The sequence below is a fragment of the Dermochelys coriacea genome, chromosome 7 (assembly GCF_009764565.3).
Source record: "Dermochelys coriacea isolate rDerCor1 chromosome 7, rDerCor1.pri.v4, whole genome shotgun sequence".
Classification (NCBI taxonomy): Eukaryota; Metazoa; Chordata; order Testudines; family Dermochelyidae; genus Dermochelys; species Dermochelys coriacea.
Window position 1 is genome coordinate 111,750,941 of NC_050074.1, and position 18,251 is coordinate 111,769,191.

Here is an 18,251-nt window from a genome sequence, read left to right on the forward strand (position 1 = left end):
GGGGGAAGGAGGAACCATGGCACCATCCTCTTTCTGATTAGCCAGCCAGTTTTGGGGGGAGCAGTTTCCCTGTATACCAGAAAGCTCAGGGAAAGAATTGTGCCTCAGTAAAACATAACCTCTCTGCCAAGGCTCCCTCTGGGCAGATGAAAAAACTGGGAAAATGTTCCATATTAATCTGTATGACACACTCCTACAGAGCTTGAAACACTGAAAGCTCAATGGGATTTCCTTTGCAATATCTTGCCTGTGTCTTTTTTATATATATTTTTTTCCATATCTCTAGACTTGGAACAAATAAGGAAAGAAAATATTTCTTTGGCTGGAGAATACAGAAGATGAACATTGCAGCTATATAGTATACTACTTTCATCTGGTAGTTGTTAATAATGTCTAGAGCAGTTATTGCCTTGGTAGTTAAACTCTTTAAATAAACAAATATAAACTTTAAAAAACAAGGAGGCAAAAAAAGTAAATCCAATAGTAAATGAAAACAAATGTGCCTAGTATTGTCTGAAGGTGACCAGAGTCTGACTCTACTAGTTTGTTGCAGGGAAAAAGTGCTAAAGGCAAGGGCTCTTAATTAAGACAGCCTTCTCACCAAACATGGCGTATTCAAATGTACCTGATTGATTGTATTACAGAGTACAGTAGAAGATTTCCTATCAGAGACAGACTAATCTCAACAGGTGGACTGCTGCTTTCTATGCTATTTGGAGCTTCCAGATGGACAATCAATACTTGAACTGTATTTGGAAGCAAGCAGGAAGCCAATACAAAGATTCAAGCACAGGTGCTATATATTCATGATGGCCCACACTATTCAGAAGGGGGATCAGCTGTATTCTGAACTAGCTGGAGATCCCAGAAAGACTTATACTGCCCTAAGTGGTGCACAATATAATAGTGCAGACTGGATGAAAAAGTGTGAATGAAAGTCTGCATCAGATAGAAATGGCTGCAGTCTCTTAGCCATTCAGAGGTGATAATAAGCATCATAGGCCACCAGTACTGTCTGGGGCTCCAGGAGCAGCAAAGACCCAGTAGGACCCTAAGGCTACAAACTATGTTGGCCGAAGTCAGGTATGTGTTTGTAATACACTGCACAGGCATCACCTTTGACCTATCCCTCTAGATTTGTGTTTCTCAACTGTGGCATGTTGCTGGGTCCTTATTCAAAGTCAAATATCTTTGTGACCCCCCCCTTCTATTTTTACTTACTTTTATAATTAATGTATCAATATACCTATATATAATTTGTGTGTGTGTGTGTGTGTGTGTATGTGTGGTTTGAGATGGACAGAGAATAAGTGCTGGGCAAGAGTGTGCAGGAAGTGGCAAAGTGAGATTTTTCTTTGCTTTAGATTATAACAAAATTTTCAATGCCTCGTAAACCCCTCGATTTGTATTTTGTGACCCACTGGCTGAGAAACACTTGTCGGCATAGGGAAGTATCTAGAGCAGTATTACTTTCATCTTATCCAGGCTGAGTGATAACCAGCTCATCTTCATCCAGAACCTTCTCTCTTTTAGACATTGTGAGACTCTACAACCTGGGTTTGAGGAGGAGGAGGAGTATACTGAGATTATATGTGGGGGGTAACAATTAGATTATATTGAGTATCTATTATTTCTCTCAAGAGAGAAAAATGAACATAAACACCACCCTATATCGGAAACCTACTGACCGCTATTCCTACCTACATGCCTCTAGCTTTCATCCAGATCATACCACTCGATCCATTGTCTACAGCCAAGCGCTACGATATAACCGCATTTGCTCCAACCCCTCAGACAGAGACAAACACCTACAAGATCTCTATCATGCATTCCTACAACTACAATACCCACCTGCTGAAGTGAAGAAACAGATTGACAGAGCCAGAAGAGTACCCAGAAGTCACCTACTACAGGACAGGCCCAACAAAGAAAACAACAGAACGCCACTAGCCATCACCTTCAGCCCCCAACTAAAACCCCTCCAACGCATCATCAAGGATCTACAACCTATCCTGAAGGACGAGCCATCGCTCTCTCAGATCTTGGGAGACAGACCAGTCCTTGCTTACAGACAGCCCCCCAATCTGAAGCAAATACTCACCAGCAACCACACACCACACAACAGAACCACTAACCCAGGAACCTATCCTTGCAACAAAGCCCGTTGCCAACTCTGTCCACATATCTATTCAGGGGATACCATCATAGGGCCTAATCACATCAGCCACACTATCAGAGGCTCGTTCACCTGCGCATCTACCAATGTGATATATGCCATCATGTGCCAGCAATGCCCCTCTGCCATGTACATTGGCCAAACTGGACAGTCTCTACGTAAACGAATGAATGGACACAAATCAGACGTCAAGAATTATAACATTCAAAAACCAGTTGGAGAACACTTCAATCTCTCTGGTCACTCGATCACAGACCTAAGAGTGGCTATACTTCAACAAAAAAGCTTCAAAAACAGACTCCAACGAGAGACTGCTGAATTGGAATTAATTTGCAAACTGGATACAATTAACTTAGGCTTGAATAGAGACTGGGAATGGATGAGTCATTACACAAAGTAAAACTATTTCCCCATGGTATTTCTCCCTCCCACCCCACCCCCCACTGTTCCTCTGATATTCTTGTTAACTGCTGGAATTAGCCTACCTGCTTGTCACCATGGAAGGTTTTCCTCCTTCCCCCCCCCCCCGCTGTTGGTGATGGCTTATCTTAAGTGATCACTCTCCTTACAGTGTGTATGATAAACCCATTGTTTCATGTTCTCTGTGTGTGTGTGTGTATATAAATCTCTCCTCTGTTTTTTCCACCAAATGCATCCGATGAAGTGAGCTGTAGCTCACGAAAGCTTATGCTCTAATAAATTTGTTAGTCTCTAAGGTGCCACAAGTACTCCTTTTCTTTCTCTGAAATACTGAATCACTAGTTTTCCCTTTTCTAAGTTTTATGGAGTATAAAACCATCTGATCAAAATCAGGATTTCTGAAGGAACTTCAAGATTGTACTTTAAACAACTAGACTCTAAATCATATAGAAATCATCATTTTCAAAGCTTCCAGTTCAAGATAGATTTTAAACACTTTCAACTGCTAATGCCATCAAATCAGACAAAGCAGGATGGAATCAACTGCTTTTATCATTAGGGGATGAAACTAGTATTAATTAGAATGGATATTCTCCTCCAGACAATCTTTATTCAAATAGGAAGTTCTCAAACCTCATTTCTTTAACATCAATAATATGTTCTGGTTGAGGGAGGCAGATAAACAAGCAACTTTCCACCAGATGGATTCTGTTTTCTTCTGTAAGGGAGGCTTCAAAAATCTCCAATCTTATACATTAATGTGCTCACATTACAATATAGCACTCTTTATCATCGTTGATGGTTTGGCAATCTTTTAATTATTGATGCCTAATTCGATTCTCTAAAAAGAAAAGGAGTATTTGTGGCACCTAAGAGACTAACAAATTTATTTGAGCATAAGCTTTCGTGAGCTACAGCTCACTTCACCGGATGCATCCGATGTAGCTCACGAAAGCTTATGCTCAAATAAATTTGTTAGTCTCTAAGGTGCCACAAGTACTCCTTTTCTTTTTTGTGAATACAGACTAACACGGCTGCTACTCTGAAACCTGTAATTCGATTCTGGCTTCCCGAGGGTGCTTTTTTTAGAACTATAGTTTGCAGGTCATCTATGGTGATGATCTAAAATAATACAATTATGAGTGAATAATATTGTTTGTAAATAATAGTATTTGGGATAATTATAACATCCCTTTAACGTTATCCTTCAGCTACTGCAATATGCTCAATGTTAACTACAGTTAACAAAGTTTGACTAGAAAATTACCTTTTTAATTAAAATGTCACATATTAACACTAAAGAAGAAACGCAAAGAATGTTACCACGTGATAACTCAGATAATGTGAAGATACATACTTTCAACCTCTTAAAATGTTTACTTTATAGGCCAGATTAAGCTGTAAACTCTGACTGCTTTACCCCACTCTGGAGCATCACAAAATAATCAGATTGTACTAGCCAGTTTCCACCTCCAGCTACATGCACATGCTCGCACATCTTTCTACAATATCCTCTGCACACATTCTCTTCCCCTCCCTCTCCCTGAATAGATCATGAAATAACTCCTGACGTTCAAGGATATAAAAAGGGAATCTGATTCATCATTTCACTCTTCTCAAACATGCAAACAACTCCGTCAGACACAGCATGCTCTCCAGAAAGCAAACTAACCCAGATAAATGAACAGGTAAATCAATCCATATAGCTAATCCCCTCCTAAGATAACTCCACTGAAATGATTTAAATAAAATAACTTAAAAGAAAAGAAAAAACAATTGTGTAATGAATATGTTTGCTACCATCATATCGTTCGCTCTGCTTGTATGCTGTATCCATTTGTCTGTCTTATCTACTTAGACTTTGAGGCAAGACTGTCTCTCTTAATCTATGTCTGTACAGTACTAATTATAATGGGGCCCACCCCATTCTCAGTTTCTATGTAGACACTAGTGTAATAAACATGATAAATAACACCAGGGGATGAAATGGGATAAAGAAAATGCAAAGGTATTAAAAATAAAACAAGATATTGCCATAAATGCTCATGTGTCCTAAACATAGAGGAGAACGAAGGAGCACTGTGCTTGGTATCTTGTCAGAGTCCTCACTATTGAATACTTTGCTTTTTGGTGCAGGCTTGTTCATCCCAAAGGCAAAGAACTTAGGGTGAAACCCTGGCCCCACTGATCTCAATTACAGAATTCCCATTGACCTCAGTAGGGCCAGGATTTTGCCCTCGCTCTTAGGAAGTATTAGGAGCTCCATGGAGAAGCCCTTTGACAGAGATGATTTAATAGTAATAGAAGAGGATGAAATCCTTTAGACTCAGGGAGATCCACCAAATCCTCCCTTCAATTTGGTTGCAAAATTTTAACAAGGGCCTAGAGCTCCCTCAGCATTACTGCTGTAAACTGTTAGTTCTGGGATGTGTACATACGTGTGTGTACTACATACAGCGCAGATACATATGTAATACTGTCAGTCCCAACCATTCAAAACAATGAATCAAGTGCCCTCCAAACCATCATCTTGGCTTAAATCATGAGACTTTAATAAAAAATAATCTTGGGTTCTTTTTATTTGTCTTCTGGTTTTTGAGCATTTATGGTGCACTCAGGTCACATTTTCAGACTTTTCTCTGTAACCACAAGAGCCAGAAACTTTATTTTTAAATGAAATTGAGATATTTGTATACTCACTGGTCTCCAGGAGTTGGGGCTTCAAGTCAAACATCAAATATTGCAATACTCATACTAAAATCATGATAGCTGGCATGCTCTTCCATCATGCTGATATATAGACTTGGAAGGATTCATTTTTTATCGGTAAGTGTCAATAAACATTGATTTAACCATATACACACAAACTGATGAAAAAATATTTGTCAGTGATAACTGAAATTTACTGCTAGGCAAAGTAAGAAAAAATGCTGTTTGATTTAAGGCTGAAACTTCAACATATGTTGACAGATTGTGTTTTAACAGTTATAATCTTTAACTTTTTGATTCTCAAGGTCTACTCTCATTAAATAATTATGACCCTCCATAATTTTCCACAATTTAAATGGATAAAAATAAAAAATGCTTCAATAAAAAAATCTATTATCCATTGAAATTATAAAAAAATAAAAACTGAATTCTGTGTGTATATCTCACAAACAGACAACCTCTAAATATGTGTACATAATCACACAATTAAGTACGATGTTGACCAAAAAATGAAAAAAAATGATCATCTTGCCATCTATCATCAAAGCACCCAAGAAGACCAGTGCTAACAAAACCACACTTGGAACAGCCTCATGCTACAATATACAACACTCAAGTAAAATATATTGACTCTACTTTACCAAGTTGCCATTTTCTTGAACACATGGTTTCCATCATCCAGATAGGCAATGCTGGTTCCAGCATAGCAATAGCCATGTTTGCAAAGCAGATTGATCCTTAAAGAGAGGAGGGGTTGGGGGAGGGAAATGCAGGGATTATATCACTTGTATGTTAACACCAAAAGCTGAACAGAGAAGGGCAGTGTTTATATAAATAATGTGCTCTTTGTAGCCCTGTTTGTCATACACCAAATATTGATTAACTTTAAATGGTGAAGAGCGGGATCACGTAAGTCTCCAACTTCTTATTTATTTCAGTTCTCCGAGGAATTGTACAATAAAGGTTAAGCTATTTTCATAATGGGGCGGGGGGAGACAAAGATTTCAGTGAGCTTGGTGACATTTAGAAAGTGCATTAGGTCTGACTGTTGTACAAATGATAAGTTATAACTATAATCTTTTGGTTTTACATCTGTTCTCTTGGGGCTAAATCCTAGCCCTATTGTGTACAAGGCATGGCCTCTGACTCCATTCCCGAGGTACTTGAGGATAATTAAGAGGAGTCACTGTGTCCTTTCCAGGCTCAGGATGTCCCCATAATTCTGTCAGCCACAGAGAACCTTAAAGGAGTTGTGTATCCCTTAAAGCAAAAAGGAGCTGTGATCATGGGGGATGCCCTCTACTCCCACCAGGATATTGGGGAGGATAGAAAGTTAATCTCCCCTTTCTTCATCAGCATCCTACTCACTTCCAGAAAAGAGAGATGTTTTTCATTTATTATTACTTTGTAAAACTTGGGCCCATCTTGGCCCCACTCTTCCACTGCAGCAGCTCAGCAGGGGCTGCAATTAACTTTGCAGATGCAGCACAGTGAAGGAAAAGGTCCAAGATCTATTGAGGGCTTCTATAGGAAGCAGCAGTGCTCATTATTATGGGTTATCCACACCTCGAGAGGCTCAATGTATCCCAACCAGATGCAAGGATCTCTCCTCTCCAACCCTCTCTGCAAAGCCACCATGGGTGTGCATGTAGATAATACTTAGTCCTGCCATGAGTGCAGGGGACTGGACTAGATGACCTCTCAAGGTTCCTTTGAGTCCTGTGATTCTATGAAAGACTAGTGACACGCTTGATCCATAGTAAGAGAAGACCAGAACTTGGCCTCTTATAAATGTGGCACTCCCTGTGGTCTCAAATATTTTGAAGTGTAGCTGTGAATGAACTGGCTACATTCAGTTTAGCGCTGACAAAAGATGCACCCTTATCAAAAGTATTCTACCGTAACATTATAAAGTTCTGTCATAGCACTGTTCAAGCTACAGTGTTTTTGACCATTACTGTGGAACCCTCTAGTATTTTGTATAAGGGCTGGACTTACAGCCTTGGAGATGTAAATCATCTATGCTCAAAGGAGATCTAGTGCAGGTGGTGGAATTTCAAACATCCCCAAACTGTGCTACAATATGCCTCAGCTAGAGCCAAGTGTAATGTTTTATGAAATTTAACATGCGGTAAATTTACCTGTTGAATTCAAGGAGCCAGAATGACTCATAGTTTCTTTCCAGATTTCCCAATCACACTTATCTGCATCTTCACCAAATTTTTCCTAGTGTATTTTGTTACACGGTTGAAGTCACAAGATATTATTTTCTGATTCCCTGACAAGAGGAGCCTACCCCATTTTGCCCAAGAAAACCTGCACAATCGGGGGGGTGAGAGGTAAGAGCAGGATAGTGAGACAGGTATATGCCTATCTGCTGATACACGACAAAGTGAGCTTCAACAAAGTTTTAAAGCCATGGTTGTAACCAGTACCCTTAGATATGCAATCCTCAAGTCTTTCTAATACTTACAGTCTTGGACTGGTATTCAGAAACATTCAAGTGTCTCTACGGTAGTTTACCAGTCAATTTTTACCTTTAAAAACGCAAGTCTAATTTGTCTGATGTCATAGAGAAATTATTTCTCCTGAAAGAACCCTCTCATCACACAGTTCAGCACAAAATGAGCACCACTGTCATTCTTTGTTCAAAAATGCCAAGGTGTATTAGATTACACATCTAAAACCCCTAAGACAAACTTGTAGACTCACTACCCATATATTCCTGGGGCAAGCAACAATGGCTAAAGTAAACTTTCCGCTACATTTTGTGCTCCTGGAACCTTCAAATGTCTATGAGCATTTCAATTAAATACACAAGGATGCCCTGTCCAAATCCAGAAGTCAACTGAGCCTGAAAGAACACCTTGATGCTGGAAAACCACTTCATCTCATACAAAATACAGCTGGAGGAATGAATTCTATTCTATCTTAGCCCTGGTCTAAACCTAGAGGGAGTCAATGTAAGGTACGCAACTTCAGCTACGAGAATAGCATAGATGAAGTCAACGTACCTAGATCGACTTACCGCGGCATCTTCATGGCGATGAGTCGACTGCTGCCGCTCCCCCATTGACTCCACTTGCATCTCTCGCAGCACTGGAGTTCCAGAGTCAACGGAATAGCGCTCGGGGATCAATTTATCGTGTCTAGACTAGACGCGATAAATCGACCCCCGATATATCGATCGCTAGCCGCCGATCTGGTGGGTAGTGTAGACCTACCCTTAGAATCAAAGAAGAGCTCAAGTAACAAAATTCTTATTCAGGTTTTAATAAACTTACCCAAAGATAGAATTCAAAACCACAGATGTGTATAAAGGAGTTGCGTCCATTTCCCTAACAGTATATGACAGAAAATATCTCTAGAAGGGTTCTCAAACTTCATTGCACCGTGACCCCCTTCCAACAACAAACATTACCACACAATCCCAGGAGGGGGGACCGAAGCCTCAGCCCACCCAACTCCTGCCACCCTGGATGTGGGGGGGGGGGGCAAAACCAAAGCCTGACCCCACTGCCGTGGGCAGGGAGCTCAAAGCTGAAGCCCAAGTACTTCAGCCCCAGTCAAGGAGCCTGTAACCTGAGCCACGCCACACAGGACTGAAGCCCTTGGGCTTGGGTCCCGGGTGGTGTGGCTCGGGCTTTGGCCCCAGCCCCCAGCAAGTCTAAGTCAGTCCTGGCTACCCCATTAAAACAGGGTCGCAACCCCTTTTGGGGTCCCAATCCACAGTTTGAGAACCGCTGCTCTAGGGTTTGCCACAACCCAGCACTTGTAACAACCTTGTAATTACTTTATGACCATGGCACTTCATATCTTTATTACGCAAGTAGGACATATTCCAGCACAACAGTAGGAGTCTGAGCTGGTATTCTGCAAGGTCTAGTAATGACTTATATGCCAACTTACTGATCCCTTAGTATCAGGAGGCAGATAATAAACTTTTGTCATCCATATCTCTCTAGAGTACTGAACTGACCTCTTTCAAGAGGTGAGGTGAGATTCATATTTGGATGGGACATATGCCACATTCTTCCTGGATTATTTACTGTTGTCCTTGCAAAGTTCCTGTAGGTGATGGAAGAACTTCAAACTGCTACCATTCATTTGGACCCTGGCTCCTCATGGCTGACAAAATCAAGTAGGGATGCATTGGGTGCATTATTGGTGGAGACCATTAATGCCCTCCTAAAAGATACTTTCCTCAAATGGAAAATTGTCAGACCCCTGCTCAAGGAACAACACCTTGTTGTTAAAATTTTACTATCATGGTATTTCACTTATTCTGATTTTGGACCAGGTTATTTAAGGCAACTTGACTTTGTCAAGGCAACTTCATCCACCTGGAGTGCTCAGTTTTCTTTGATCCCTTTCAATCAGGTTTTAGATCTGGATATGACATAGGGATTGCACTTCCCGCGTTGGCTGATCTCTTCCAAGCAATGATATCCATGGATGTTTCTTTAACATCTGTCAGTAACCACTGATATCATTGACCAGGAATTTTTTTTTGCTTGACTGCAGACCATCTGATAGCTGTCTGGTTCCCAGTCTTTTGCTTCTGACACAGATACCAGAAGGTGGTATCTATTTGCTTTTTCTCTCTCTCTCACACACACACACACACACACCTCTTCCTTCTTCAGGGCTTTCTCATGATATGACTCTAATTTGTCATCCTTGAATGTGCTATATACTGTCCATGTGTGAAAGCTACTGGAGGAAATATTGAGGCAGTTTGAGGTGCGATGTCATCAGTATTTGGATGACACAGAATTCTATATATTTCTTTAAACCCCAATGGTATAGACTGTTCATGCTTTCCTAGCTGCTGACCAAAATAGGGATTCAAAATAGAATGGGCTCATTGAGGCTTAATCCAGACAAGATGGAAATGTTAGCTGAAGAAAGCATCTAGATAGCATCTGCCTTCATGATTGAGAGGATCTACCCAACTCACATTAATGAGGTGTGCACTCTGGAGGTACTTCTGGCTACCTAAGCCACCTGGAGCTTCAGAAGCAATGACCATTTCTCTCTGTGGGCCCTACCACAGTTATCCGTGCCTTTATGATCTCCAGACTGGACTGTTTCCATGCATTCTACATGGGACTTGACAATCATTTAAATGCTACAGCCCAGTTGCTTATCAGAGCTGGCCACAAGGACCATATTGTACCAGTGCTCCAATGACTGTATTGGCATCCTATTTGCTGTGACATTTATTAGAATAGAAGCACTGAACCCATCAGCAACAAGGAGTGATAACTGATATATGATATATAAAGGAATAAGTTACAGCAACAGGAGCAAGGAGAAGCTTTCCATGTTTGAGCTTAAGCTCTGTGGATGTAAACCAGGGCACAAGAAGCACCTCTTAGAAATATCAAGAGATCTTTTCATAGAGCCTCTTGCTACAGACAAGCCAAACTAGTTAGAGAAATGCATATACCTTTGACTATAAAGTAGACAATTACGAATCAAGAACTTGACCTACATGCAGAGGCCCTGGAGTCTGAACTTATAACTGTGAAACTAATACCTCCAAAATGAGAATGCAGAAGATATTTTAAAAGTGTCAGTACATTTATAACTCCTAAAATGCTCATGACTTTTACTTGTAGTTAGCAAGGCTTCCCACTGGAACTGCAATGAAAGGTTTGCCTTGGTAGCTAATTCTGGATTACAAGTCTGTTATACTCCATAAGCTTCCTGTACATTGCAAGCCTAACAGTTCCCAGTAGGCTCACAATGAACAGTGGCATCCCCACCCAATCCCGCGTAGGATAGCACCCTGAGAGAGAGAATGGAAAATTCAAACTTATTTGAGCCTAAGGTGTGGCCTATATAGCTACGTCAGCCAGGATTGTGCTTCCTGTGGGAAAGATTAATCAAATCAATAATTCCTGTAATAGCAAATGACACTTATCATTAGATCCTGAGCTATCCGCAAGCAGGTGCCTTTCCCAAAATCCTATAAACATAGTTCATTCTCTAGGTACAATCCAAACTCTCACCCTTTCTAATGAAAACAAAGTTCAGCATAATCCTTTTCCCCAGGCTTGGATGCTCTGATAAATCTTCCCTCACAACTGCTCAGCAACATGCTGGATCTTCTTTCTCCCCAGACAGCCACACTTCACATATATCAAGGTGGCACAATTGTCTCTTGACTCAAGATTCACCTACATTGTGTATGAGATTGTGAATAGCATCTCATGTAAACGTACCCTGACCCCCTTGGGTATGTACTTGCTTATGGAGCTAGTACAGAAGCCCACATGTGGTGTCCTCACTTCTATTTTTTCATGAGCGAGCTAGAGTACAGCTAATGCAGGTATGTCTACACAAGCTGCAATTCATATCCCTGGTTGCAATGTAGACATACCCTCAGTGAGTCAGCAGAACTCACTTAACCCCTTCCCAGCAAAACCAACACCTGTTAACAGATTGCAGTGTTTCCAATCTACCAGTCTGTTGCAATTCCATTAGAGTTTTACTTATTGCAAAACATTTATCCTAGTAAATAATAGGCTTTGAAAAAGAGTTACGTATGTGTTTAGTTGACCAGAAGTGTGTATTGACATAAGCCTAACTGATATAAATATTTTTCCTTCAAGTTTCTCAGGTGAACAATGCATGCTTTACATAGTCCTACGCAGAGATGGATGTGAACCATAATCTCTGCTCTTTAGGAAGTTCAAAGTCTGACATGAATCCAAGACTTGCATCTTAAGCCCATCTGAATGTCCATGAATTATTTTATTCCTGGAACCTTGTTTTAAATTAACATTGCAAATAATTGTGATGCACTGGTAGAAAGTTATTCATAACCAGGGCCAGAGTAAGGCAGTCTGGGATTCAAGGTACAGCAAAAAAGCACAGTCAGAATTAAACTCTATAAGAATTAAACTGTACCTGCGGCAATAATGATATATGGATCTCTCAAGAGAGTCAGTAATGGTGTCCCTTTTTGAGTCTGTCAGACAAATAACAAAATCACTGGGTTAGGAAGGGCAAAACATCACCCATTATATAAAGTGTTTTTTTATGGTAGTACTTACTTCTGGTTGTGCTCTGGATGGTTGTAGAATAAATAACTGAACAGCTGCAAAAAGAAATCAATGCTGTAGCTGTTGTTTAAGATGGTGGCTATACTACACAGTAAAAATGAATGAATGAATTAAACAGAATTATGAATGTTAGTATTTACTGACCTCCATCTAACAGAGCTAATGCTGCCAACACAAGGAAAGGTGTTGTCTTTCCCACAAACTCATACATCACACTCCCAAAAGGTGGACCCACTAGGAAAGAAAAACAAGGAAAACATTCATGGTCCTTTTTCTTTTAAGATTTCAGCACATTGGGGGACCAGTTCTCTTAACACTGAAATAAAATGCTAAAATTCCCATCCGTCTTAATGGTCATTAATTAAAATAACCAAAGCACTGTAACTCAGTATAAGGAACATATTTAGATAGAATAGATTAGATTAGATAATTTCCCAGGGATTGTTGTCTGCAGTCTACAAATATTGCTCAAACAAGAAATGTCAAGCATGGGCCAGATCCCACTTGCTTTACTCACACAATCAGATCCACTGATTTTCCTAGTACTATCTGTGTGAATAAGGCAAGCAGGGTTTGTCCCTGTGGAAGTAAGAATGCTAGAAATCTGACAAAAGGTCTAAAAGGTGCTCATGAGGATGAGTATAGAAGAAATACTGATCTTAGAGCCTGTTCATGGTACAGTCAGGAAGATTTTTTGCCACTGACTTTAATTGGAACAGGATGGGCCCAAACCTTTGGCAGATCTATGTTCAACTCTTAGATTTAAAGATAGATTTATGTGGATGAGAACATAGCCAACAGTATTTGTATTTCTAACTTCAAAGGCTTTTCCAAACAAACTGCAGCTGCACCGCCTAAAAGCCACTTACGTAACTGAGAATGAACAATGATATCTCTGGATGTTAATCACTGTTCTCCAGCACACAGTTAAGGGGAGGCATTCTGAATCAGAGAAGATGATTGGTGACAGACTTTGAAAGTCAGAAGATTTGTCTTCCTTTAGCAAAATGTATCTGCATATTAAATTTATTTTAACTTTTTAAAACTATTTTAGTGTGCACTGTTAATATAATCTGGAGATAGGATGACAAAATCCTATTTCATAGAAGGGAGATAACAAGTGGAATCTCCTATAACATCCATACACTACAGATGTGCATTGTGGGTTTTTTGATTTGGGACAGGTGGTTGGTTGGTTTTGGGGTTTTTTTGTTTGTTTTTGTTCCCATTAATATTTAATCTCACTGACCTAATACTCCCATAGCCAGTCCTCCTAATGCAATTCCCATTGCATTGCCTCTCTCTTCATCATCTGTATAAACACTGGCCAGCATACCCATCCCTAAAATTTAAAAAAAAATTAGACAGTTCTATAATATAATTTATTTTCATCATACACCAGTTTATTGAATATTAGAAAGATGTGATATTAGACATTTACTGTGTGTATTAGACATTTACTGTGTGTGTGTATATATATATATGCATGCCTCCACGTGTAACTCCCACTGAAGTCAAAGGAAGTCCTGCAAGCATAGATGGCTTATAAGGTTATGCCTCATTATATATGCCATTATGCACACCAAAACTATATTAAAAGAACATTATTAGGTTGCAAAATTAAGCACTCATGGGAAATGCCAGAACAAAGGCTGCCTGTGCAACCTTACTTTGGACCCCTTCTATGTATTCATTATGATATAGTCACTAATTACATGATCAGATACTACTTTTTTCCATGTAGTGCACTGCATGGAGAGTGCTCACTGAATGAGCAGCAAGTCAATATATTGTTTACTTCTTGTTCAATGTGTGGTCCTAGGCCTTATTTACTGTACACAATTCAAATCCTGGCTGAAGACAGAATTACTATTTTCTTCATCGACTTTTCAAGGGTGCTCATCATTATAGAATTCACAAACATTAATGCATATAGTTTCAGAACACCCCTTTAAAATGAGGGGATATTGACTTCTGTTCTGTGGTCAATAGTATCTGCTAATTTTGGGTGCCTAAATTGAGATGCCTAGGACCTGACTTTTTCAGAGTACTTAGCACTATACAGCAGTTGATATGTTCAATGCATAGCTCCCACTGAATTCTGTTGCAGCTGCCAGTGTTCAGCAGTACTTTAGATCAGACCCCAGAGTCTCAAATCAGGTGCTCAGAATATGAGGAACACACAATTGATGACCACTTGTGAAAAGTCTGGTTTAAGTGACTTGACTACCATCACATAGGAACTGCGTGGCAAAAGCTGGGATAGAATTCAATTCTCTAGGGCAGCATTCAACTACTTCAACCATGAGTCTATTCTTTGTCTGCCTGAAATCCTTTGTCTGATTCACTACATTTTCCAACTTCTGCAACAAGTGAGGCTGGGGTCACAGCAGGTCAATCCTGTGTACTGAATGTGGTAGGGTTTCTGTGGAAAAAATAGTATGTGATCATGTAACTTAAAGACTGTATCATAAAGCATTTACATGCAAAAAGAAAAGGAGTACTTGTGGCACCTTAGAGACTAACAAATGTATTAGAGCATAAGCTTTCGTGAGTGACAGCTCACTTCATCGGATGCATTTGGTGGAAAAAACAGAGGAGAGATTTATATACACACAGAGAACATGAAACAATGGGTTTATCATACATACTGTAAGGAGAGTGATCACTTAAGATAAGCCATCACCAGCAGCGGGGGGGGGGGGGGGGAAAGGAGGAAAACCTTTCATGGTGACAAGCAAGGTAGGCTAATTCCAGCAGTTAACAAGAATATCAGAGGAACAGTGGGGGGTGGGGTGGGGGGGAGAAATACCATGGGGAAATAGTTTTACTTTGTGTAATGACTCATCCATTCCCAGTCTCTATTCAAGCCTAAGTTAATTGTATCCAGTTTGCAAATTAATTCCAATTCAGCAGTCTCTCCTTGGAGTCTGTTTTTGAAGCTTTTTTGTTGAAGGATAGCCACTCTTAGGTCTGTAATCGAGTGACCAGAGAAATTGAAGTGTTTTCCAACTGGTTTTTGAATATTATAATTCTTGACGTCTGATTTGTGTCCATTCATTCTTTTACATAGAGACTGTCCAGTTTGGCCAATGTACATGGCAGAGGGGCATTGCTGGCACATGATGGCATATATCACATTGGTAGATGCGCAGGTGAACGAGCCTCTGATAGTGTGGCTGATGTGATTAGGCCCTATGATGGTATCCCCTGAATAGATATGTGGACAGAGTTGGCAACGGGCTTTGTTGCAAGGATAGGTTCCTGGGTTAGTGGTTCTGCTGTGTGGTGTGTGGTTGCTGGTGAGTATTTGCTTCAGATTGGGGGGCTGTCTGTAAGCAAGGACTGGCCTGTCTCCCAAGATCTGTGAGAGTGATGGGTCGTCCTTCAGGATAGGTTGTAGATCCTTGATGATGCATTGGAGAGGTTTTAGTTGGGGGCTGAAGGTGATGGCTAGTGGCGTTCTGTTATTTTCTTTGTTGGGCCTGTCCTGTAGTAGGTGACTTCTGGGTACTCTTCTGGCTCTGTCAATCTGTTTCTTCACTTCAGCAGGTGGGTATTGTAGTTGTAGGAATGCATGATAGAGATCTTGTAGGTGTTTGTCTCTGTCTGAGGGGTTGGAGCAAATGCGGTTATATCGTAGAGCTTGGCTGTAGACAATGGATCGAGTGGTATGATCTGGATGAAAGCTAGAGGCATGTAGGTAGGAATAGCGGTCAGTAGGTTTCCAATATAGGGTGCTGTTTATGTGACCATCGCTTATTAGCACCGTAGTGTCCAGGAAGTGGATCTCTTGTGTGGACTGGTCCAGGCTGAGGTTGATGGTGAGATGGAAATTGTTGAAATCATGGTGGAATTCCTCAAGAGCTTCTTTTCCATGGGTCCAGATGATGAAGATGTCATCAATGTAGCGCAAGTAGAGTAGGGGCATTAGGGGACGAGAGCTGAGGAAGCGTTGTTCTAAATCAGCCATAAAAATGTTGGCATACTGTGGGGCCATGCAGGTACCCATCGCAGTGCCGCTGATTTGAAGGTATACATTGTCACCAAATGTGAAATAGTTATGGGTGAGGACAAAGTCACAAAGTTCAGCCACCAGGTTAGCCGTGACAGTATCGGGGATACTGTTCCTGACGGCTTGTAGTCCATCTTTGTGTGGAATGTTGGTTTAGAGGGCTTCTACATCCATAGTGGCTAGGATGGTGTTTTTAGGAAGACCAGAGGCTCGTTCACCTGCGCATCTACCAATGTGATATATGCCATCATGTGCCAGCAATGCCTCTCTGCCATGTACATTGGCCAAACTGGACAGTCTCTTCGTAAAAGAATGAATGGACACAAATCAGACGTCAAGAATTATAACATTCAAAAACCAGTTGGAGAACACTTCAATCTCTCTGGTCACTCGATTACAGACCTAAGAGTGGCTATCCTTCAACAAAAAAGCTTCAAAAACAGACTCCAACGAGAGACTGCTGAATTGGAATTAATTTGCAAACTGGATACAATTAACTTAGGCTTGAATAGAGACTGGGAATGGATGAGTCATTACACAAAGTAAAACTATTTCCCCATGGTATTTCTCCCTCCCACCCCACCCCCCACTGTTCCTCTGATATTCTTGTTAACTGCTGGAATTAGCCTACCTTGCTTGTCACCATGAAAGGCTTTCCTCCTTTCCCCCCCTGCTGCTGGTGATGGCTTATCTTAAGTGATCACTCTCCTTACAGTATGTATGATAAACCCATTGTTTCATGTTCTCTGTGTGTATATAAATCTCTCCTCTGTTTTTTCCACCAAATGCATCCAATGAAGTGAGCTGTAGCTCACGAAAGCTTATGCTCTAATAAATTTGTTAGTCTCTAAGGTGCCACAAGTACTCCTTTTCTTTTTGCGAATACAGACTAACACGGCTGCTACTCTGAAACCTGTCATTATGCAAGACACTGAATTTAGTCGTATAGAGTGGAAATCTGTCAACTTTATGAAAAAACTCGCACAGATACAGACAGACATCATCTTCCTCTCCAAATGCAAACAGATGGACATCATACCGAAAGGACTGAAGGTAAAAAATCCATTATAATCTACATACCACACAGACTATGCTGACAGCTTGTGCCACACACTCTCAAAGAAACTGCGGAACCACCTGATCAACATCCTCTACAGCAAACAGAGAAAGATTAAGAATGAGCTCTCAAAACTGGATACTCTCATAAAGAACCAACCTTCCACACAAACTTCCTCGTGGCTGGACTTTACAAAAACTAGACAAGCCATTTACAAAACACACTTTGCTTCTCTACAAAAGAAAAAGGACACTAAGCTATCTAAACTATATCTAAATATGCCACAAGGGGCCACAACAATGGTTACCGTAACCCACCCAGCAATATTGTTAATCTATCCAACTATACTTTTAGCCCAGCAGAAGAATCTGTCCTATCTCGGGGCCTCTCCATTTGCCCCTCCACCCCCACGAACATGATACAGTTCTGTGGTGACCTAGAATCCGATTTTCGACGTCTCAGACTCAAGGAATATTTCCAACACACCTCTGACCAACATATTAACCCACAGAGACCTTCCTGCCAACACTACAAAAAGAAGGATTCTGGGTGGACTCCTCCTGAGGGTCGAAACAGCAGCCTGGATTTCTACATAGAGTGCTTCCGCCGACGTGCACGAGCTGAAATTGTGGAAAAGCAGCATCGCTTACCCCATAACCTCAGCCATGCAGAACACAGTGCCATCCACAGCCTCAGAAATAACTCTGACATCATAATCAAAAAGGCTGACAAAGGAGGTGCTGTCGTCATCATGAATAGGTCGGAGTATGAACAAGAGGCTACTAGGCAGCTCTCCAACAC

General features: G+C 40.8%; 1 protein-coding gene across 3 annotated transcripts in view; it reads right to left on the reverse strand.

The window, feature by feature from the left end:
- Window positions 1-18,251, reverse strand: part of SLC18A2 (solute carrier family 18 member A2) — a 53,742-nt gene that overhangs the window by 10,808 nt on the left and 24,683 nt on the right. For all 3 annotated transcript variants that reach the window (XR_006283042.1, XM_038410736.2, XM_038410737.2), the window contains 5 exons: window positions 13,628-13,720; window positions 12,523-12,612; window positions 12,370-12,413; window positions 12,224-12,284; window positions 5,947-6,042 (listed from right to left, as the gene is read on the reverse strand). Coding sequence is in view for 2 of the 3 variants with exons in the window: in XM_038410736.2 (XP_038266664.1) it covers window positions 5,947-6,042; window positions 12,224-12,284; window positions 12,370-12,413; window positions 12,523-12,612; window positions 13,628-13,720 (384 nt within the window). In the remaining variant the exon portion in view is untranslated. The remainder of the gene's footprint in view (window positions 1-5,946; window positions 6,043-12,223; window positions 12,285-12,369; window positions 12,414-12,522; window positions 12,613-13,627; window positions 13,721-18,251) is intronic.